The sequence below is a fragment of the Aethalodelphis obliquidens genome, unplaced genomic scaffold (assembly GCF_003676395.1).
Source record: "Aethalodelphis obliquidens isolate GAN/ISIS:26980383/991018 unplaced genomic scaffold, ASM367639v1 scaffold9, whole genome shotgun sequence".
Classification (NCBI taxonomy): Eukaryota; Metazoa; Chordata; class Mammalia; order Artiodactyla; family Delphinidae; genus Aethalodelphis; species Aethalodelphis obliquidens.
Genome location: NW_020837953.1, coordinates 8,644,939 through 8,668,264, shown reverse-complemented (window position 1 = coordinate 8,668,264; position 23,326 = coordinate 8,644,939). Strand labels below are relative to the sequence as shown.

General features: G+C 46.4%; 1 protein-coding gene across 1 annotated transcript in view; it reads right to left on the bottom strand.

Annotated features, from left to right (window-relative positions):
* LOC113621563 (excitatory amino acid transporter 5-like) overlaps nt 1-11,696 on the bottom strand; it is a 33,428-nt gene extending 21,732 nt beyond the window's left edge. Inside the window, exons 1-2 of the mRNA XM_027108507.1 lie at nt 11,394-11,696; nt 4,646-4,725 (exon numbers count right to left, since the gene is read on the bottom strand). Of these exons, the coding sequence (XP_026964308.1) occupies nt 4,646-4,725; nt 11,394-11,570 (257 nt within the window). The 5' untranslated portion in view covers nt 11,571-11,696. The remainder of the gene's footprint in view (nt 1-4,645; nt 4,726-11,393) is intronic.
* Nucleotides 11,697-23,326: the final 11,630 nt, after the last annotated feature.

The window sequence follows — 23,326 nt, the reverse complement described above, 5'->3', positions numbered from 1 at the left end:
GTGGTGTCTGTACCCATAACGTGGTGTCTGTACCCATAACGTGGTGTGCCAGCTGTGAGTGTCAGTTCATTTAACTAACAACACTGTGTCCATCAGGGTCAAAAGCAGCATCAGGCATGGAGACAGGTCATCATCACTAGTTACCAGTAAATGAAGAGCTGGGAGGATTTCACGGAAGAAACTTGATCTAGGTCTTGAACACAGAGCGGGACTTAGCTAAGTAAGAGAAAAGGGCGTTCATGGGAGGGGAGCAGCATGAACAGAGGTGGTATGTGGCACGCTTAGAGGCTAATGAGGTGACCAGCCTGATGCCAGAGGCTTGGCATAGGGAAGGGTGGCAGGTTCTACTGGAAGAGGTGGGAGCACCCAGAGTCATGGGTGCCAGGCTTTGGGACCCAGGCTTGCAGGTTATTGGAACTGAAGCAAATGTGCCTTGATGTGTATCCTCCCACTGCCCTGGAGCAATTTACACTGCAGGAAACCTCTGTCTCCTGGTGGGGGGTACAGCTTGGGGGCCCTGGGGACCGAAAAGCAGCAGTGCTCATGCCAGCCTCTTCAGTTATCCAGTCAGAAGCCCTGATCCCAAGACATCAGGGTTTCTTTTCAAACCCTTAGAACACTTGTGGAGCTTTTAAACCTGTTTGGGCCCTTTGGCAGTTCTGGTTCAGTAGGCCCGGCATGAGACCTGACGTCTGAATTTCCAGAGTAGCTTTGGTGACTCTGCTCTGTCTGGAGTGACAACCGCCACACCAGAGTGGTTGCTCCTTGAGGATACGGATGCCCCGCCCTGGGCTGGCCAGGAGCAAGAGATCAGGTGACCGTGAGCGATGGATGGATGGATGGATGGATGGATGGACGGATGGACGGATGGATGGATGGATTATAGACCAGTTGAAGCTAAAGGAATGAGAGCTCAGGGATGGAGCGGTTTGGAGCTCAGAAATGTGTCATTTTCCCCCAAGAAGGTTTAATTCTCCCTTAGTAGGAAAGTTTTAAAGCACTTCCATTTTTCAGTGACACGGTTGCTTTGAACCAGCCGAAATTGTGTAATAAACAAATGAAACATATGAGCACACACTGGCTTTTCTCAAGTTAATACCACATTTCGTTTCCAGCCAAGAGAAAGCACTTGAGTCTGGTGGTGAGAGACGAAACCTTTGAGAGCCAGGACCCAGAGAGCTGGATGGGCCCAAAGTCACTGGGTAACCTGGGTAAACTGAGACTCAAGGTGAGGGTGCTTGCCCCAAGATCACGTGATTTGGGGAGAAGCAGGTCTGGGACCCAGGCCTTTGACTCTGACTTCAGGATTTTAAGTTAAAGAACTTGCCCAAGGTCACACAGCAAGGAGATGGCAGGGCCAGGATAGGAACCCAGGTCTGTCTGACTCCAGGGTCTACTCAAGGGCCTCTGCCTTGGAGGCATTTGAGTTCTCAGTAAGAGGCAATGCCCTGGCAGTAAGTAAGGTCAACAATAAAGGACGATTGGGACTTCCCTGGCGGTGCGGTGGTTAAGAATCCGCCTGCCAATGCAGGGGACATGGGTTTGAGCCCTGGGCCGGGAAGATCCCACATGCCGTGGAGCAACTAAGCCCGTGCACTACAACTACCAAGCCTTGCGCTCTAGAGCCTGCAAGCCACAACTACTGAAGCCCACGCACCTAGAGCCTGTGCTCTGCAACAAGAGAAGCCACGGCAATGAGAAGCCCACGCACCACAATGAAGAGTAGCCCCCACTCGTCGCAATTAGAGAAAGCCCACGCGCAGCAACAAAGACCCAATGCAGCAAAAAATAAATAAATAAATAAACAAAAACACAATAAAGGATGGTCAAGCTGCCTAACAATATTGCAATACAACTGGGAAAAAGGGAAACAACAAAAAAAGTCCTGTGCTTCCTGCATCGACACGCTTACTTGGCTGTCATGTAATTATCTATTTTCTCATCAGTCTCCCAGGACAGGGCCGTGTACCAGAAAGCACAGTGCATGATTGCTGAATTCATTAATCCACTTGGCAAGTATTAATAAGCACCTATGATGAGCCAGGCATTTCGTGTGAAGGCCAGAGTGGAACCTTAACAGAGTAGTGTCTCTGCCTTCACAGAGGTTACAGTCCAGTGGAAGATAAACAGGTTAACACTTGAATCCATATAGAATAACAGTACAAAATGAGTGCTGTGCAGGAAAAGGAAATGGGCATGCTGGGGGAGGGCGAAGGTGGTGGTGAAGGGGGACGGGTTGGGAGGGCCTTTCTAAGGAGGTGACATGGAAGTTGAGATCTAAAGGAAGAGGAAGGGAAAGACGTGTAAAGCATTGAGGAAGCGTGCTCCAGGCAGAAGGGACAGCATGTGTGGAGACCCTGAGACGGAGGAAGGGTTTGGTCTGCTTAGGAAACTAAGAGGTCTGGGGACTGGAGTGAATGAGGCATGACATGAGGTGGGGCACAGGCAGGGAGGATCCTGCAGGGCCGCCAAGGTTATGTTAAGGATGCAGGGGTTTATTCTAAATGCCACGGGAGCCACTGAAGGGTTTTAGGTGAATGAATGGCATGGCGCGCTTGGCTTTTCACAAGATCACTCTGGCCACCAGGTGGAGAACAGATGGGAGGGGAACAAAAACCAGAGCCAGGAGACCAGTGAGGTCACTGTGGAGTCTGCCCTGTGGTAGGGGTGATGCTGGGCTGTAGTTGGGGGGAAGAATCAGCTGGAGTCGCTGCTGGAAGAGCTGGGGGTGGGGGAAGAGAATAAATACGGAGGCTTGAATAACTGGGTAGGTGGAACTGCCGCTTACTGACAAGCAGAACACAGGAGAAGGAACTGGTTTGCGGGTAAAATCTCAAGTTGGTTACGCTAAGCTGAAATCCTCGTGAGACATCGAGTGGCAATGTCAGGTAGGTAGTTTGAGTGGCACTCAGAGGGGAGGTTGGGGAGGGAGATCTATATTTGGAAGGGCTGGACTTGTAGGTGGTATGTTAAAGCCGTGCGGACAGATGAGAAAAGGCCTGAGAAACTACAACGTTCAGAGGTTGAGTAGAGAGAGAGAAACTCGGCTCGGGGGGGCAGGGAGCAGACAAAGCCAGAGAGTGTAAGGGCATAGGGAGGAGTGTTTCAAGAGGGAAGGAGTGACCAACTGCTGTATCAACTGCTGTGGACAGGTCACGCAGAACAAGAACTCGGAGTGTCCTTTGGGTCTAGCAATATGGAGCCTACCAGTGACCTTGACAGATTCCCTGACTCAGTGAATGACTCAAAAGATGCATGAAGAGGAGACAACCACAGAAGCGGGTTGAGGAGTCAGGGAAAGCTTCTGGAGGGAGGTGGCCTTTCAGCAGAGCCTTGAAGGCTGAGTCCTGAGAGACCCAACTGCTGCCTGCACAAAGCCGAACTGAGCTTAACAAGGCCTCCTGGGGCAGCAGAAAGCGCCGTTACCTGGCCTCCCGGGCGGGGGGAACATTATCCCCACCACCCTAGAGGGAAAGGGTTAGGGTTCTCAGCAGGCAGGCTGAGAAGGCTGACGACCCTGTCCCAGGGGACAGAGCCCAGTACGTCCCCCAGGACTCAGAGGCTTGTCCACTTCCCTCCCTGCACGCAAGTCCTGGGAAGTGAGGATTCCAAACCCACAGTCTCAGAGCAAAGGGCTCTTAGACACCATCTGGAGCCGCCAACTCATTACACATCTGGAAAATCTGAGACCTAGAGAGGACCAGGGGCTTGTCCAAGGTCACAGCACACCAGTGGTAGAGACCAGGTGACCTCCAAGGATTTGCTGTGGCCCCACCCTAGTGGGTAAAGACTGAATTCTTTTTTTTTTTTTTTTTTTTGCGGTACGTGGGCCTCTCACTGCCGCGGCCTCTCCCGCGGTGGAGCACAGGCTCCGGACCCGCAGGCCCAGCGGCCATGGCTCACGGGCCCAGCCGCTCCGCGGCACGTTGGATCCTCCCAGACCGGGGCACGAACCCGTGTCCTCTGCATCGGCAGGCGGACTCCCAACCACTGCGCCACCAGGGAAGCCCCAAGACTGAATTCTTTAGCCTGGCATTCGAGGTCTTTCATGATCGAGCAAGAACCCATCCTCCAACTTCATCTCCCGCCTGTCTGCCCTCATACCCTGTGACCAGCCCTGAGCATTTAGCAAATACATAGCCTCCTACAGTCCTCGCAGCAACCTTTTGGAGTAGGTGTTACTATTATCATTTTACAGATGAGGAAACGGAGACTCAGAGAAGTCTGACCTGTCCAAGGTTCCACAGCCAGTACAGCACAGAGTTGAGCCAGGATATCATCTCGTGATCATCTCCAAGGTCATCTTTTCCCCCATGTCTTGCTGCATTCACCACAAAGAGCCTCTCCCTGGGAACAGCGTGTGAACTCCCTGGCCCAGAGCTACCCTGGAGTCAGGTCACATCCTAGGACTCCAAATCACTTACTCAAGTCACTCAAATGTCCACTGAATGGGACTGAAACAACGGGTGTCACTGAATGACCCAGACTCCAGCGCCTGTGCCACAGTCTACGCCCCATGAAGCCCCCAGAGTCACACCACCCAGAGCCTGCAGTCCACAGCAGGAGGAGGCGCCTACAGAATCCGTACAGAATCCTCTTCCTGCAACCCCACCCCAGACCTCCCAGCCAAACACCCGCCCCTCACCTGGAGACCACCAGCGGTAGGATCAGCATCTTCAACATCCTCATCAAGAGCTCTCCGGGAAACTGGAAGTAACTGATTTCCTGAAAACACAGCAGGAGTTGGGGTTATAGCAGGTAGTACAGACTTCACAGTTGCTTTACAATCTTCAAAGCACCATTTCATCTGTATTCTCCTGTCTAGCCCATGGACAGCAGAGTCCATGGAGAAAACACTGGCTTTGGAGCCAAGCAGACTTGGATTCTAACCTTGGCCCCCTAGAAGTAGCTGCGGCCTTAAGCAAGTTCCTCGGCCTCTCTGAGTTTTTCTCATCTGTAACAGGAGGGTAATAACCACTTCACAGGGCCACTGGGAGGCTTAAATGAGAGGATGCACATGAAGCACTTGGCAGAAGGTCTGGATGAGAGTAAATGGTCAGTAATCACAGCAGATAACAGCTCTCCCCCACCTTTTCGCCATTCACCTGCCTAGCCTTGCTACAAATCGGTCTCATGTAACAGATGATAAGTGGCGAGAGGGCAGGGCTGCCTACTGTTCACACATTCATTCAGCCCGTACTTTGGCAGCCATCGTACTGGGCACCCAAGAGTGAATTAGGCACCGTTCCTGCACTGGAGGAATTGTCAGTCTACTTGATGAAAAGACTGACTCGTAAACAGCATTTTTGAGTCAGTTTCCCTTCTGCACTGGGTTCCCTCGCCCCACACTTTTGTCAATTCTTACCGACCCTTGAAGCAGGGCTCACATTTAAAATGCTGAAAGAGAGAGAATCGGATTGGTTTGTGAGACACCGCTCTCAGTATTAAAGAGCCCTTACTGGGCAGAGTTCTTGCGCCGGGCTTCCTCATGGGCTGCTGGTTCCAGCCTATCTGCCGGCCAAGCCCTTGCCCAGTCAGCTCTCGCCAGAGTAACCGGTCACATGACTGGCACCTAACAGCGCAAGAGGAAGGTACTCCAAAGCCCAGTTAAGTATGAATTTCGGATAAACAACAAATATTGGTTCTTTACTTACACTAAAAATTATTTGGGGCTTCCCTGGTGGCGCAGTGGTTGGGAGTCCGCCTGCCGATGCAGGGGACGCAGGTTCGTGCCCCGGTCTGGGGGGATCCCGCGTGCCGCGGAGCGGCTGGGCCCGTGGGCCATGGCCGCTGGGCCTGTGCGTCCGGAGCCTGTGCTCCGCGGCGGGAGAGACAATAACGGTGAGAGGCCCGCATACCGCAAATAAACCCCCCCCCCCAAAAAAAAAAAATTATTTGTTGTTTATCCGAAATTCAAATTTAACTGGATGTGCTCTTTTAAAATTTTTACATTTAACTTAGTTCAATTTTGCTATTTCTGGCAATGCTAGCTTGAGTCCACTTTCCTCAGAGGTAAGCTTCTGGGTGAGGCCAGTACGTGGACTTGCAAACACCATCTGACTTAAATTTTTGTATTTGTAACTTTTTTTTTTTTTAAACACAAAGCCAAACATAACCCTTGGTTACTGGCCTGATGCTTTGAAAAGTCGCAAATTATAGCATGTTGGTGCTGAGAAGGGGTTTTACAGATCTCCTAGTGCAGCTGACAACACATTTTACAGCTGAGGGAGCTGAGCCAGGAGAGGGAGGTGATTTGCCTGCAGAGTGAGTTAGTGACAGTGCAGGACCGGAAAACAGGCCTCCTAGTCCCCTTCTATTACCATTTCCAACACACCAGAAAATCAACTTTTAAAAATTTACCCATCGTGGCTATGTCTTTTGAATTAATTTTAATCCCTGTGTATCTTCTTTAATTTAGATAACACTATAATGATAAAAAGGCAGCCGTTCCTCACCCATCTCTATGCTTAACCCCAACTTCCCAGGAGTGACCATCCCCAACTCCTCTAGCTGTTTTTCCTTTAGTATTGTTATTTGTAAATAATATGGTTATAATGCTATTTCGAGATATATCTTTTTGACATCTATTAACTTCCCTGCCATGACAAATGAGGACTTAATTCTTACTCCTTTTTTCCTCCTACCATTTCACCATTATATCAATTTTTGGTTTAACTAATTGTCAAGGTTTAAAATATTTTGATCACAAAATATTGCTCACCATTGAGCCAACCATGCCTCCTTTCTGTACAACCTTCAGTTTTCCCCTGAAGTTAAGAATTGACTGATTTTTCATTTACCTTGTTTTCTGTGAGCCACTCATTAATTTCTTCCAAGTGTTTTAACATTGCTTTTTAAATGTCTAACAATAGTATTTTCTATATACTCAAACACATAGGTCCGTTTCTAGGCCCCTGGGACCTCAGTGCAAGAGCTCTCCATCCTCTTGTTCCAGGTTGGACAGATTGCTCTCTAGGCCCAGTGGTTGTCAGGGGTCTCTTCTTTGCTGTCATTCTGGGACTTTTTCCCATGTCGGAACCCTTCTTTCCTGGATCCCTTGCCTTCTTGGCTTACTTCTTTGTTTTGCTGGAATATCCCCTTTGGTAGCTTCCTAGTAAGCGTGAATGGGAGAGAAACTTCTGAGTCTTACATAGTAAAAATTTTTTATTCTAGCTTTAACTCTGATAATAGATTGGCTATATATAAGACTCTTAGTTTAAAGAATTTCCTCTCCAAATTTCAAAGGTGTTTCCTCTTTGTCTTCTAGATTCCAGTGTTGCTTAAGATGTTGGGAGCCTTACTTCCTATTCTTTACATTAGACCCAGTTTATTCCCTCAGAACCATTTAAGGATCACCTATTTATCTCCAGTTTTTCTGTACTTTTCATGAAGACATACCATGGTATGAGATTTTCTCCTTTCTTTTTAAAAAATTCATAGTGCTGGGGTTTCCCTGGTGGCGTAGTGGTTGAGAGTCCGCCTGCCGATGCAGGGGACACGGGTTCGTGCCCCGGTCCGGGAAGATCCCACATGCCGCGGAGCGGCTGGGCCCGTGAGCCATGGCCGTTGAGCCTGCGCGTCCGGAGCCTGTGCTCCACAACGCGAGAGGCCACAACAGTGAGAGGCCTGCGTACCGCAAAAAAAAAAAAAAAAATTCATAGTGCTGTGCATACCTTTTACTTCAGAGAAATGTTCTTGTTTTCTCTGTGAAATTTTTCTCTCCATTTTTTTCTGTTAGCTCTCTTTAAAACTCTTGTTAGTAACTTGAATGTTAGACATTCTAATTTTCTTATATGTTTCTATTTTTAGCTCATTTTGTTTTACCTTCTGGGAGAGTTCTGCAGCTTTATCCCAGCTATTGATATTTTTATCTTGGCTCATCTATTTTTAATTTCCCAAAGTTCTTTCTTGTTCTCGAATCATTTCTTCTTTTTGCACCCTGTTCTATTTTATGGTCACTGTACCTTCTCTCATGTCTTCAAAGAACTTGAGGAAAGGTTTTAAGAGTTTTCTTCTACTCCCTGCATTGCCTCTGCTTCATTAGAGACCTACCGTTCTGTTCGTTTGGTCTTCGGCTTCTGCTTGTGTATAAGTGTGACACACTAAACTGCTGTGTGCATGAGTGGGACTTGTCAACTGATGGCTCCTCAAGGAAGGCTAACAGGTGAAGATGTAGCTTTTTCACTGGGGGCAGGGTGAGATGGGGAGAATTCCCCTTCACAGCAGAATTTGGAGATCTTTCCTCTGAGGCTTCAGTGAGACAAGTCCCTTCCTGCCTCTGGCTGTGTGTGGGGTGGGAGGTGGGGGGATGGGGCTGTACTTAAGCCCAGCTGACAGCAGTCTTGTGGGGACCCCACGCTCAAGATGCAGATGTCCACTAATTCACCTGAAGCATGCGCCTCACCACCTCCCCTCCCCCAACGCTTACAGGTGGGCCTAACATCCCTAAGTCAACCTTCTCTGGTTCCTTGGGACAGGCAGGGGGATAGAGTTAGTGGATGAGGGGTCCCCTGATTACATGAACTGTAGGGGTCAAACTGCTCCAGTTACAAAATTCTAACCAACGTCCCTGATTTCAGCTGCATGCTTAACCCTTGCCTCCTGCAGCGCCTTGCACTTTCAGGTCCAGAGCCCTTCTGGAGTTCTCCAAGACAAACTCAGGTGGTATCTGCTATCATTCTGCTTCTACAGACCCAAGATTTCAGCTTTCTGTGCTCTACTAAATGAGATCATTCAACTCTATCCACTTCCCATCCAGGAATTATTGTCATTCCTCGACTTCTTTTCTCGGTTGTCTCCGTTTGTATTGTCTTTGTTCTTGGGAGTTTATATTTTTAAACAATTCCATTAATACAGTTTTAGTGGTATCCCAGGAAGGAAAGAAAAATGGGTACAATTATAAATTCATCATGGTTTAACTGGAACTCTCAAAATGATCTATATTTTTAAATGAGATACTTATTTCCAAAGATAAATCTTGTGATTTTGTAAGTTCTTTTCACAAATAGAACATTCTACCATTTTGCATATTGTTTATGATTTTTGCCTTGTTGCATAAGCTTACAAAATAAGAAGGGTTTGGTTTCTGAGTCACAGGCAGAGATCAAATAAACAACTCCTGGATTTCAAAATAAGATGCTGACAAAGCCAATTCCTGACAAGTAATTGTTCTAAGACTCCACATCCTTCCTTCAATTTATCTGGCAGGTTAATCCAGACCAGAACTTGTTAGCGCTTCCAAACAGATGGGGAAGGCAGCTTTGGCAAAGGAGGCGCCAGATGAGTTTGGCTTTTAAGAATAGGCATTCCAATTTGTTTTCACAAAATAATCTTCCTGCAAGAAATATATTTTCGTTGCTGAGGAAAATTAAAGAAAGTGGCTTGCAAATTGTTTGTGCCATTGCCAATTTAATTCAGGCATTAGTTGAGGGTTCTCTCTGTGACACTGAGCTAGGCTCAACTTTTGGTTCAAGAAAGCCCATGTGATAGTCAGCAAGTCAAAGGCTGATGGGAGAAATAGACTCTGAACAAACAGCTCTGAAGCAAGACCTCCAGCAGCTGGGTTCCAGTGGAGGGATGAGCATGGGGTGAGTGTGGGAGGAGAGTGGGCAGATGTGGGTAGGTCTGGAAGAATTTTCATAAGATATGGGATCTATGAGGCGGTTCTTGACGTTGGTAGGACTTGGACAGGTGGGTAAGGGAGGGAGGAGTAAAGTAACACTCACTAAGCACCCGCTGTATCCAGGCACTGATGAATCCTTGTTCACTCCTCACAGCAATTCTAGCAGACATACAGTCCCACCCTTTTCCATTTTACAGATAACGAAACTGAGCTCCAGAAAGGAGACAGGAGTTGGCCTAGGACCACACAGCCATTCACTAGTAGAGTCCAAGTTCAGGGTTCCTCTGACTCCAGAGTCTATGCTTCTCCCTAAATAACTGATAGCACCTTAACAGTGTAACTATAGTAATAGCGGGCTCGATTCCCAGAGAGGCGTGTTTTCCTTTTAATGGAAGACGAAATCTGATACCTTGAGCCCCGGTTGTAGAGAACATATTAGATATCACTGAACTGCAGGAAGAGGAATATTATGAAATAAGGAATCTTCCAGAAGCCCACTGACAAAAACTCTCCTTGACCAAACTTTAGACCGGCCATTCTGAGCCCTCTTTTCAACTAAGCCTCATCCTTTCTTCATCCTGCTTCACCCATTTGTAGCGTAAACCCTGCTAAGTCAATTTAGTGAGAATCCCCCCAACTCTGCCTTCAACAAAGACCTTGTTAGTGGGTTTAGCAAGACTTCCCCTCCCCTATCCTTGATGTCTCCTCTTAGTAATTTTCTAGTCACTGACCTCACTGTGCTCATTGGCTGTAAATCCCCAGCTGCAGTTGCCGTATTTGAGTTGCTCCTGATCGCTCTCCCCTGTCGCCATGGTCTTAACACCTATCACAGTAGTCCTGAATAAAGTCCTCCTTACCATTTAACAGTGTTAGAAAAGTTTTGCCTTCGACAGCATGAGTGTCCCTCCGTCTCCCGCATGAGATGAGCGCTAAGTGAGAAGAGGGCCCTTCCCCAGGCAAGGCATCATCACCCTTGCAGTTACACAGGCCAGAACCCTGGGGGCCTGCATTGCCTCCCTGTCCCCCCAACCCCACATCCAATCAGCCACCACATCCTGAAGCTACCTCTTTGGGAAACAGTTCTCAGATCTGCCCTGCTCATCCCCACTGTCATGTCTCACCCTTCACCTGGCCCCCTGCCAGTCCCGCCACTACCCCATCCTCCACTCAGCACCAGAGGGATGTCTCCAAGCTCAGGTCTGACCATATCACTGCTCAGAGCTTCTCATGGTTGCCCCAAGCCCGTGCTCGGTGCTGGGATCTAGAGGCCTGATGGCCCCTGTGCTCTAGCCCCTGCCTCACAGCGTACATTCCAGCTGCTGTGAACAGCTTGCTCCACCTGCCCCCCCCCAGCCCCCCGCAAACCTCTCATGCCCCTTTGCCTTGCTTCTGCTGTTACCTCTGCCTAGAATGCCCATTCCGGCTCTCTGCCCGTGAGCTGCTTTAGGAGGTATTCTCTGATGCCTGCTTTGCATGCTTATAGGATCCCATTCTTCCCTCCCCTACAGCTCTTAGCCTGTGGTTATTCCAAGAAGGCATCCTTACCTCTCTTTCACCTGGAGATGCTGGTGTGAAGCCACTTCCTCTCTCACTCTAGTCCTGCAATGCGTTTATCACACCCACTTCACAGAGGAGAAAACTGGGACCCAGAGAGGCAAAGTGACCCACTGTCATGCCATCGGGGAGCCACGGAGTGGGAATGTGACCCCCAGATTCCTCAGGCCCACCCAGCCCTCCGAGATGGGGATCCGTGATGCCCCGCATGGCTGACCTGTGGTGAGAGGTGCCGGGTCCTCAGGAAGAAGCCGAGGAGGCAGCCCACAGTGACAGAGAGCACAGACAGGATGAGCAGTCCATTCCGCCTGCACACATCCCGCCCTCGTGCCAGGATGGCACCCAGCACCATGGCGAGCCCAGCCTGCTGGCCCAGGGCACAGCACCATTCCATGCACGGGAGGCCAGCCCGGGCACAGGGTCCTGGCTGGGGGCTCTGGCTCCTCAGCCGGCAGGTGGTCAGGGTTGCTAAGCGCTAGTTGCCAGCCCCACGGCCATGGCCCGCGTGGTTGCCCCAGAGGGAGGCCACAATCCTATTACCAGCTGCATCATTAGGAGCCGGGAGCAGATTAGAGCCTGGGAAATTAGAGCAGGCCATGTGGTTGGGGGATCAGACCTCAAAGCCAAGTGCTCCTTTTAGAAAGGGGAGGGGACAGGGGACTGGTGGGAGGAAGAAGAGAAACATTTGTTTGGTTGGTTTGATTTTTACCTCCACTTCATTCCAGAAAGCATTGAAGGCAAGGCAATAACTGGCAATAATAAATAACAATAAACTAGCAAAATAATGAATAACTAGCAATGCTAGCAATCGTCAGCATTAAGCATTTATTGTACACCATGTGCTGTTCTAGACACACATTACTTGTATTAGCACATTTAATCCTAGCACTAAATCCAAGAAGTAAGTACTATAAGCATCATTTTACAGATGAGGAAACTGAGGCAAAGAGAGGTCGGGAAACGAGCAGGTTGTGTGGGAGTCCTGTTCCAGTTGCATTACCTGTGTGAATGATTGGGAATCATCCCAACAACCCCAGGGGTCCAACCTTCATTTTACTGAAAGTAAAATGAGATTGAGACCCCAGGAGCCAGAGTCCCTTGGCCATGGGACTCCGGCCAGAGCTAGCAAGTAGCAGAGTGGAAATCAGGCCTACGTTGTTTGGTTCCCACCACGTGTACAGGTGGATGGGTTCAAAGGTGCTTCTCAATATTGTGGGGAATGTAGGATTTGAGTCCAGTGGACCCGAGTTCAAACTTGGGCTGTGTTACCCGTTGTGAGGTATGTCCTTCAGGGCTGCTTTAAGCCTAAAACTGGGAACGCTGTAGGTTCTCAGGGCTTATTATTTTTAGAGACGACAGTGCCCAAGGGACCTACTTTTAAGTCCCAGCTCTGCCACTTACTAGTTGTGTGATCCTGGAGCAGCCATTTAGGAGCACACTGCCTCAGTGTGCTCTTTCCCCAACCAAGCAGACATAATAATAGCATCTACTTTGTTAGGGCTGGTGCAACATTCCATCCAGAGAACATTTGTGAAAGCAGGAATGAACTGCAACATGCCAAGCAGGGAAATGGCTGTTAGGGTCACCATCTATATTTAGCGTTTTTAGATAAAGGTGTTTTTTTGTTTGTTTTGGGTGGGGTTGTTTGCTTGTTTTGTTTTGTTTTTTGCTATTTCTTGTGGCCTGGCCTGCCCTTTAAATCCAGAGGGAATTAACTCTTGTCCATTTCACCAGGAGTCTGTAATCTCATTAGGGGCAGTCAGATGACAGCAGGGAGCTCTGTCTGTGGGTCTGTGGTGGGCGGTGTGTGCACAAGGCTGCCCCCCCTGACAAAGGGGACGGGGCCAAGAAAGTGGCAGTGGACTGCAGTGCAGGCCCCGAAGCCATGGGCAGAGCCCCGAACTGGGAAGGGACCCTCAGATTCTGGTCTCAACCAGCTCTGTGACCTTGCCCTCTCCAGACCTCAGTCCTGCCCTCCTTAGAATGAGAGAAACAGCCTAGCTGCTTTCTAAGGATCCCTTGGGTCAACGAGCCAAGCTTCCAAATCCCCTGCTCTTTGCCAGTAGCTTTGTGGGTGTGGGGATGGATATAGGCTCTGAGGGTGATTTTTTTCCCTCCAACTCTGACTCTTAAAAGCAAGAATCTACTGATGCACCTTCAGCTCCAACAAATGCCTCATTTTCCGGTTGACCAGGTGGGTTAGCTGCTGTCTAAAAGAGGAAACATTCTGAATAGATATTTGGATTTGCACTTAATGTTCAGGCCTGGGCTTTAGCCGTGAAGTAGGTGAGTTTGGCTCTTGCATTTCAATTCCAAGACTCTGGATCCCATGGTGCCCTCACAACTGTCCCTGCCTGCCTCCTGTCCCTCACACTCTGACATGACCATGTCCCAGGCTCCAGGCCTTTCCTTCCGTTGCTCCCACTGTCTTCAACAGGGGAAGTTAAAATTCACTCAAGCAAATGTTCTTATAGCACCATCTCATGTCATCCCTCCTGGGTACTGGGGAGATACCAAGACTATTGAGATGCTCTAGGAAAGGACTAACTCACACCAAAGTGTAAGTGACTGATAACAGCATACTAAGGATATTTGCAAATCAGATAGAAAGCTCCTGGATAAGAACCCTTTCATAGCTCCCCATTGCCCACAGAATCAATTGTCTTGCAATGTTACTAGATGTGCACAAATTTTTCCATAATTAAAAACAAGTCAGGAAAAGTTGGATGAAATAAAGTCAAGCCCATTCTTTACTCCAGGAAGCTCAAAATCAGACTGCTCAAGTTCATATCTTAGCTCTACCACTTACCAGCTGTGTGACCTCTACCCCCCTATAAAATTTCTTAACCTCTCTCTAAAATAGGAATGATACAACAGGACCTAGTTCATAGGGTGGTGAGGTGGGTCCGATTTGGTGATGCCCGCCTGGTGCCTTGCAGACACTCATAGGTGGTTACTATTAGTTTTAGCAAAACCTTTACAAAATTCACATATGTCGGAGGGAGTCTCCACGTGGGGGACACAGAAACCCAGCCCTCTTCTGGAGCTGAGAGTTCCATGGGCCTAGTGTTTGGGGAATACACACTGGAACACTGCTGCCCCCAGGATGAAGTCCCTGGCTCTGAGGTCCTCAGGAGCTTTGCGCACCTCTCCAGCACACCACCTGGGCCCGCTCGGCATCATACCTTGAGTTCCTATAATACCAAACAACTTTGAGTTCCTCGAGCCCTGCATCCTCTCTCAGGCCTCCACACCTATGCGCAGGCTATATCCTCTGCCTGGAAGGTCTTTGTCTCTAAAGTCACAGGTCAAATGCCCCATCTTCCCTGAAACCTTCGCCGACCTCCCCAGATACACACACCCTCCCTCCGCTCCCACTAACTCAGGCCCTTCCTCAGTCACCACCGGGGATTAACCCCAGTTCCCGCCCCCACTTTTTTTTTTGGGCGCACCACACATCTTGTGGGATCTCAGTTCCCCGACCTGGGATTGAACCTGGGCCACAGCAGTGAAAGCCCGGAATCCTAACCATTAGGCCACCAGGAAACTCCCCCCGGTTCCCTTTTAAGTGGCTCTGACAAGGAAGTAAAAATCTGTGAGAATAAAATTAAGTCTCTGTTATCGTGTTATTTGGAAACACCTTGGTGGATCATCCTCAGAGTTAGAGGGGAGCCCGGGGGAGCCCCAAGGGGCAAGGAGTTGCCCTCCAGAGCAGCTGAAACTGATGGGCAGCAGGAAGCCCGGAAGATGCTTCTTGGGAGATTTCAGCTGCACTGATTAAGAGGCTATGGACAGAGAAGATAAATAGTGTTGTCAAAAAAGAGCCCCAAATCACAAGAGCTGCCCACTCTGCAGGAGTGAGTTTGCAGTCAGGCTGTTTCTCACCATGGCAACCCTGTGCAGGATGTGCCACGGTAGACAGCTGCAGGGTCAGTTTATTTGCTAATTATTAATGATTCTCCAGGGCCAGCAGAGGGGTCAGTTCAGCCCAGGAAGGTGGGTGGAGGAAGGCTTCTCGGAGGAGGGGTCATTTAGTCAGAGACCTGAATGAGCCAGGAGTTAACCTGGGGGTGGGGGGCAGGCACTGGTCGAGGGGGAGGCAAGAGGAGAGCTTGTTCCAAAGAGGGGCCCAGGCTGGAGATGCAAGAGCTGCTTCTGGGAACCCTTGACCCAGTGGGCTGGAGCGGCCAGCAGGCCTGGGGCCTCACTCCTTCCACCATGTATCAAGTGAGTTTAGGTTGAGCTCTCTGAGCTCCCAGCTGGGTTTATGGTGTTGACAGCTCTGGGTCTGTTGGCTGCTTTTCAGAGACATACCAGAGGCGCCTTCATCTCCTCCCTGACACGTCTCCCAGCTCATTGTAGGCTGGGCCCTTCTCGGAAGGTTTTCTGTGGACAGCTAACCCAGCTGGGTGTGGATTCCTGTGAGCGTTAGTCACCGAGGGGCTGTCCGACCTCCGCTGAGGCTGGTCCTTTCCTGTGTTTGCCTCAGGATGGGATAAAGTGACATTCCTGTGACAGTCGCCTTCCTTCTTCCATTTCCAGCCCCCTGTCTAGATTCTTCATCTATAGAAGTGGCCTCGAGCACGCACGAAACCACTCAGTTGCTGTTTGTTGAGCACCTATTATGTGTCAGGCTCTGCCCAAGAGCCTCGCACCAGAGGGAGCCAGTGAGTGATTCAGCCCCTCCACAGGCACTGCTGAATCCAGTCAAGTGTTGAGGTACAGGAGAAGGGCACAAGTGCTGGTTCTGTTCAGTCCAATACAGTAGCACTACTTAAAATGAAATTAATGAAAACTAAAGTTTAAAATTCAGTTCTCTGAGATGAGATGTCCCAGCTCAAGCAATAGGGCAGAAAAAAGGGGCAAATTCCTCCTTCCTCTGTCCTTTTGTTCTATCCCAGCCCTCAACAGATTGGAGGAGGCCCACCCACACTGGGGAAGGCCATCTACTTTCCTCCGTCTGCTGATCCAAATGCTAATTTCAGCCAGAAACACTCTTACAGACACAGAGAAATAATGCTTAACCAGATATCTGGGCATCCGCTGATCCAGTCAAATTGACACATAAAATTAACTACTGCAGTCCTTGAAAAGAGTTTCTGGTCACCTGGTGTGTGTAGACTTTGACAAGGAGAGCTGGTGCCAAACCAATGCTGTCATCACTTGAGCCATTGAATCAAATAAATGGACTGCTAGCCACACCTACATAAATTTGGGACTTGTTCAAGCACGCACACTTAAACTTGCTTCAGTAGAGTTTTCTTCACTGAAGACAACACTGATCAATTTGTAATGTGATTAAAATGTTATGATAACAAGGAGAATATATGTCCTGACATAAAAAAATAAAAAATAATAAACAATAACAGTAAGAGGAAAAAAAAAAAGAATTTAGAGGTGGTGATAGCAGAGCATTAAACCAAGCATGGAGCCCTTCTGATGCCCATGAAACCAGTCCTGTTTACAAGACTGGCTGGTGAGACTTTCAAGAACCCAAGGGCAAGAGTAGAACTGAGCTGCAGAGACCTTCTGAACTAGGTGCTCAATTGTTACAGAATTCTCTCTCTCACCCGCTCTCCTTTCTGCCTGTCTGATCCATTCATCCATTCTTCCTTCAACACAGGTTTACTGACACCTCGTGTAGGATGGTGATTAAGAGCACAGACTCTGGAACCACATGACTGGTGTTTGAATTCCGGTTCCTAGACCAATGGTCTGTGTGACTTTAGGCAAGTTACCCTGTGTCTCAGTTTTCCCATATGGAATATGGTGATAATATTATTCTATCCTATAGGGTTGTTATGTGGATTAAATGAATTACATGTGTGAAGCACTTCGGACAGTTGTCTGATCATAATAAGCACTATATATTTGTTCCTATTATTATCATTATTACTATGTTCCAGGCATATTCTAGGGATACGGCAATGAACAGAAATAGTCAAACAATCTCTGCTCTCATAGGGCTGATGTTTTGGTGGTGATATTTGTGCTACATTATTCTTTCTCTAATGGAGAAAACGGAGCATTTCCACTACTGCTCTGGTCCAGGTGGAGGAAACATGGCTACCAGAGCTCCCTTTCACTCCAAGTCCAAAATTCCCAGGGTAGGTTCTGATTGGCCCAGTTTAGACCAATCATCTGTGGCTAGTAGGGGCAGGGGGCAGGGTCACATTGTTGAAAATTGCTACTTTCATGGAAACCCTGTAGATGTATGTGGTAGCAATTAGAAAAGTGGACTGAATAGACACAGCAAAGTAGTACATTATCCTAGTCATTCAGCTCTTGGCTTTCTTTTCTTTCTTGTATAAAATGCCTAACATCTTATCCCCTGTAAGGCTGCTCCAGAACTTAGGATCAGCTGCTCAACTTTCGCCATTGCTCTGCCTTCTCTGATGCCTCTCTCTCCCCTTTATGGCAGCAGGCACCTGGGGCCCCACCCACAGTGGGCTCAGAACAGACTGCAGGCCACCGTCTGGTCAAGGTGATTTCTTACTCCTCAGCCCACTGCTTCTCACTTGTTTGGGCCCACAAGGCCACCAACTTAGTGAACCAGCATTCAACACTCAGGCTTAAAGACCACAAGGAGCCCTAGACATTCTGGAACATTCTCTGAGGCCCAAAGAGAGAAAGGAACCTGGGCAAAGTCACTGGAAACTAGGTGTCAGGTCAGGAACAGAATTGGGGTCTTCCTCTGCCTACTCTTCCGTCTTCCCTAAACCCGGGAACACTCCGCAAAGAATCGTTCTGCTGTTGGCTGTTATTTTGCAGCCTCTGTCTCCTTTATGGTCTAGACTTTGCTTCTACCTCCTAACTTGCATGGCAGTAAATGTATGGACCCTCTTCTGGGACAAGCCCCCTCCCCTCCCCCTGCCCACTGATTCCTGTACAACCTGTGTCCAGGCTCTTGCTGCCACTGCCTCTGGCGGTCAGATGCTCTTTTCCTTTGGGAAGGTGCTGAGGTCAGTGGTTGCTGAATGGGAGAGGCAGGGCGGGGGACACAGGACAGCTGTCTGCAGAGCCACAGTGGTCAGTGACTGGGGAAAGACTTGGGGAGTTGGGACCACGGATGTTAGGGAATCAGATTAAGAAATTGAGCAGGGAATGGATTCAGCCTTAGTTTCTGATGAAAGCTGCGGTGAGAGTAGGCCAATGCACAGAGGCTCAGGACGGAGGGTGAACAAGTTAGGGGAAGGGCAAAGATTTAGGTTCCTGTTCCAGTATTGAGGGATGCTTTTGGGGAAGTCATTTGACCTCCCAGAGCCTTAGCTTTCTCAGCTCAAGGATGACTCCTTGCTTCATGAGGCTGCAATGGGGCTGTGAGACAGGCAAACACAGTGGTGGGGAAGAGGGCTTTGGTGTCAGACAGACCTGAATGTAAACCCAGCCCCACCATTAACTCGCCTTGTGACTTTTCAGGCATGTGGCCTCACTGCTCTGAATCTGTTTTTCCTCACCTATGAAATGAGGATAGTAATTATACATAACTCATAGGGCTTGGGGAAGTTTCAATAGAATCTTACATGCATAATAATTAATACAGAGCTTGGCACGTACTAACTGCTCAGTAAATGGTTGCAAGGTATAGAGACCCCAATGAAGAAAACTTAAACTTAAAAGAGCAATTTATTCAAAAGCTCTTGAACCTTCCCTCCTTCCCACCACATCCCCATTTCACAATTGCTCAGCGTTTTAGAACCTGACAACCACATATATCTAAGAATGGAATAGGCTACCTCTGAAGGCAGTAAATTCCTTGTTCCCAGAGAAAAACAAAAAAAGCTGGGAGGTGTCTTGGAGGGCACATGACAGAAGGGATTCAAGCAACTAATGGGATAGGGGTGAGGGGAGGAGGGCACTGGGCTACAGCCCTCAGCGATCTTTTCCAGACCCTCTCCCACACAGAGTCCACCCCCACCCCAGATGTAGAGGTGGGTGGTGACCACTGAAAACTCTTATCTGGGCAACACTAAGGAAAATCCTGCTGAGAACTGGCCACCAGGAAAGTCCACTGTAAACAGGTCTCTCCACATCATCACACACACCTGTGTTTGGATTTCCCCTTCGTAGAGCCGGGGGCTGGTCCTACGAGAGGAAATGGCTCAGGTGGCTGGCCAGCGGACTCCTTCAGTCACAGCCTGGCCAAAGAGGGGTCTGCAGTGATCACAGAGAATCTCCAGGCCAGAGATGAGACTTCATGGGAGCAGCAATGAGGAGTTCAGGGAAGCAGTTCACAAACCTGCCCTCCTGGGCCTTCTCAGATAGCCAGACCAGACATTAGACCTGGGCACAACTGCAGACTGGTCATCTGGTCAAATGATTCTCCTCTCTGGGAGGAAGGGGTGCGGCACAGTCCCTTGGGGGGCATGGCACAACTTCTGAAGGAGATTTGGCTTTCAAAAGCATGCCCAATACCACAATTTCATTTTGGAAAATAAACACAAATCCCCTTTTCTTTTACTCCATGACCCACAGAGTAAAGCTCAACAAAAACTTCTTGGCTGGTGGTACTGTTTCTACCTAACCCCGCCGGCCAAGAAAATTCCCAAAAAGCTAGGGGAGAGAGAATGTTCCCCTGGAAGGTCCACATCATAATCTCTGGGGAGTATGAAACTTTTCTGTTCTTCCAAAGAGAGTATGTGTTCAAAAGACTACCAAAGGTCAGAAGTGAGCTGGTTCTGAGTTGTAATTAAATCTTATCTTTTCTCATTAAGTCCAGGACTCTTTAATGCATTGATTGATTGAATGATTGTTATGTGGCACTTGAGGAAAACAATATGGGCAATAGTATTTAGAATTTTTAGCGTTAGCTTGAGTCAAGAGGTCAAGGTCAGGGGTTGGCTCCTGTTGGGGTCAGTAAGGCTGGCTCAGCTCCTTGGTCCCAAACTCTTATGAAGGGGCAAGTTCGCTCTAGCAGAAGGCTGTTGTGCTTCCCTCGGCCCCTAGCTCTGATCAGTAAAATCTAAGGATGACATAATTAAGAACATAAGTCTTAACCATCTCATGTGCTGAATATTTAAAAGAGGAATTTTATTTTATGTCTCTCTTCTCTTCCCAAAGTAACCAGTCTCCCAAGCTTTGTGTTTTATCGTTCTACTGCTTTTCTTTATAGATTTGAATGTATTGGTTTTGCCGATTTCTGAACTTATGTAAATTGATGCCATTGAATTTTTTCTCCACTTTATATCATGGTCTAGAGATTCAGTGTCATCAAGTGTAGCTATAATTTCTTTTTTCTATGTTATGTAATATTCCGTGGTATGAATGGAATATACATATATACATATTTTTTGTTTGTTTGTTTTTGTTTTTTGGCTGTGCTGAGCAGCTTGTGGGACCTTAGTTCCCCGACCAGGGACTAAACCCGGGCCATGCAGTGAAGTTGCCGAGTCCTAACCACTGGACCACCAGGGAATTCCCTGGAATATTATATATTTATCATATATTGTAGATAGACATTTGTGTTTTTTCCAGTTTTGGACTATCATGAATAATGCCACTATAAACGTTAACTGCAACTGCACTTGTGCAAAACTCTCTCTAGGTTATATACATTGCAATGAAATTGCTGGCTCATAGCTTCTGCAGATGTTCAACTTTACTAGGTAATGCCACCTCTTTTCCAGATTACTTTTACCAGTTGATAGATTCATCCACAATCTATGAACGTTCCCTTGCTCCACGTGTACACCAACATTTGGTATAGATTAATTTTTGACTCTTGCCAATCTGGTAGGTGTGAAATAGTATTACGTTATGGTGTCTATTTGTAACCCTGATTACTGAAATTAAATATATTTAATATGTTTTTGAGCCATCTGTGTTTCCTTTTCAGTAAAATTCCTGTTCTTTTGCCCATTTTTAATTGGGTTGTTTATCTTCTCTTATTGATTTATCTTCTTTATATAATCTTTTTTACCTGTTTTATAGAATCTGGATATTAACTCTTTATCATTTATATGCATTTCCCTGTTTATGGCTTATCTATGATATCTTTAGATAAACAGAATTTATAACTATTAATGTAATTGAATGTATCAGTCTTTTTCTTTATGATTTGTCTCTGTCTTATTTTAAAAATCTCCCCTCCTCTATTAAATTACTCTTTTAGGTAAATTTCTAAGAATTGTGTACTTTTACTTTTCTCATATGGGTCTAACCAACTGGTTAAAGACTAATTTACGAGTCTACTATCATGTATTCCTTAAGGTTAGCTAATTGTCCCAGTACCACATGTTGAAAAATCTATCCTTTCACCTTGAACTAAAATGTTTGCTCTGCAGTAAAATTAAGTTTTGTGTGTGTTTGGATCTATAATGCCACTCTGTCTTAATTACTATAAGTTTATGATAATTCTTGATACTTTGTCAGGCAAATATCTTTTTCTTCCTTTTTAGGAATGTAATAGTTTTCAATAAAGGCACAAAAAAATTAGGAAACAACTTGTCAAATTCCAGAAAAAAAATTGCGATTTTTATTGTAATTGCATGGAAATTTATCAATTTGATAAAATCAATCTGATAAATTTGATATCTTTATGATATTGAATCTTCCAATTCATGAACATGATACAGCTTTCCACTTATTTAGATCTTGTTTCAATAGTTTTATCATTTTTCTCCAAGTGTTGAACATCCTTTTTTAGATCTGTTACTACATACTTTACTTTTGTTGATGAAATTGTAAATAGTATCCTGTTTTATTGCATTTTGTTTGTTGCTGGTATATAGAAATACAACTGATTTTTGTTCCTGGATTTTGTATCCTGTTGACTACCAAATTCTCTTATACTTTGAGGTATTCTATGTAGACAAGCATATTATCAGCAAATAATTATAGCTTTGCTTCTTCCATTTCAATGCTTCCACATTTTATATTTTCCGCCCCTTACTGCCATGGTTAAGACCTCCAGTACAAAGTTGAATGAAAATCATGATTTGGGGCATCCATGTCTTGTTCCTGATCTTAAAGAGAAATGCTTTCAGCATTTCATCAGTAAGTATTGTTATTGTTATAGTTTTTTGGTAGATGCTCTTTATTAGATTAAGGAAGTACTCTCTTATTCTTAACTTGCTAAAAGAGTTTTTGTTTTCTGGTTTTTTTATAAGTATATTTCTGAACTTCCCAGAATAACGTTTTCCTACTTATCTTTTTGTTATTTTTTTTAAAAACTTTATTTAGGTATAATTTACATATCATATGATTCACTCATTTTAAGCATGGAATTCAATGTTTTTTAGTAAATTTACTGAGTGTGCAATCATCACCACAACCCAATTTTAGAACATTTCCATCATCCCCAGAAGACCCCCTCATGCCCATTTTTAGTCAATCCTCAATCCCCAGACAAACACCAATCTGCTTTCTATATCCATAGATTTGCCTTTTCTAGATATATTATATAAATGGAAACATAAAATATGTGGTCTTTTTTTTATTGGACTTTTTTCACTGAGCATAATTTTTTGAAGTTCATCCATGATTGTAGCAGGTATCAGTGATTCATTCCTCTTATTGATGAAAAGTATTATATTGTATGCATATAGCATACTTTGGTTTTCCCACTCATCAGTTAATGGACATTTGTATTGTTTCCACTTTTTGGCTTTTATGAATAATGTTGCTATGAACTTTCCTGTACAAGTGTTTCTGTGGACACATGTTTTTGCTTATCTTGAGTGCATATCTATGAGTCGAATTACTAGGTTGTTAAACATAAATTTATGTTTAACTTTTTAAGAGATTGCCAAGCTATTTTCCAAAGTGAATATACTATTCTACATTCCTGTCAGCAATCTACGAGGATTCCAATTTCTTCACATCCCTTCCCACAGTGATTATTCTCTGTCTTTTTAATTATAGGCATCCTAGTGGGTATGAAGTGGCATCTCCTTGTGGTTTTAATTTGCATTTTCCTAATGACTAATGATGTTAAGCATCTTTTAATGTGCTTATTAGCTATTCATATATTTTCTTTGGTGAAATGTCTATTCAAATCTTTTGTCTATTTAAAAATTGGGTTGTTTGTCTTCTTCTTGATTTGTGAAAGTTCTCTGTATTCTGAATACAAGACCTCTATCAGAATTATTACTTACAAGTATTTTCTCCCAGTCTGTGGTTTACCTTTTCATTTTCTTAGTAGTGTCTTTT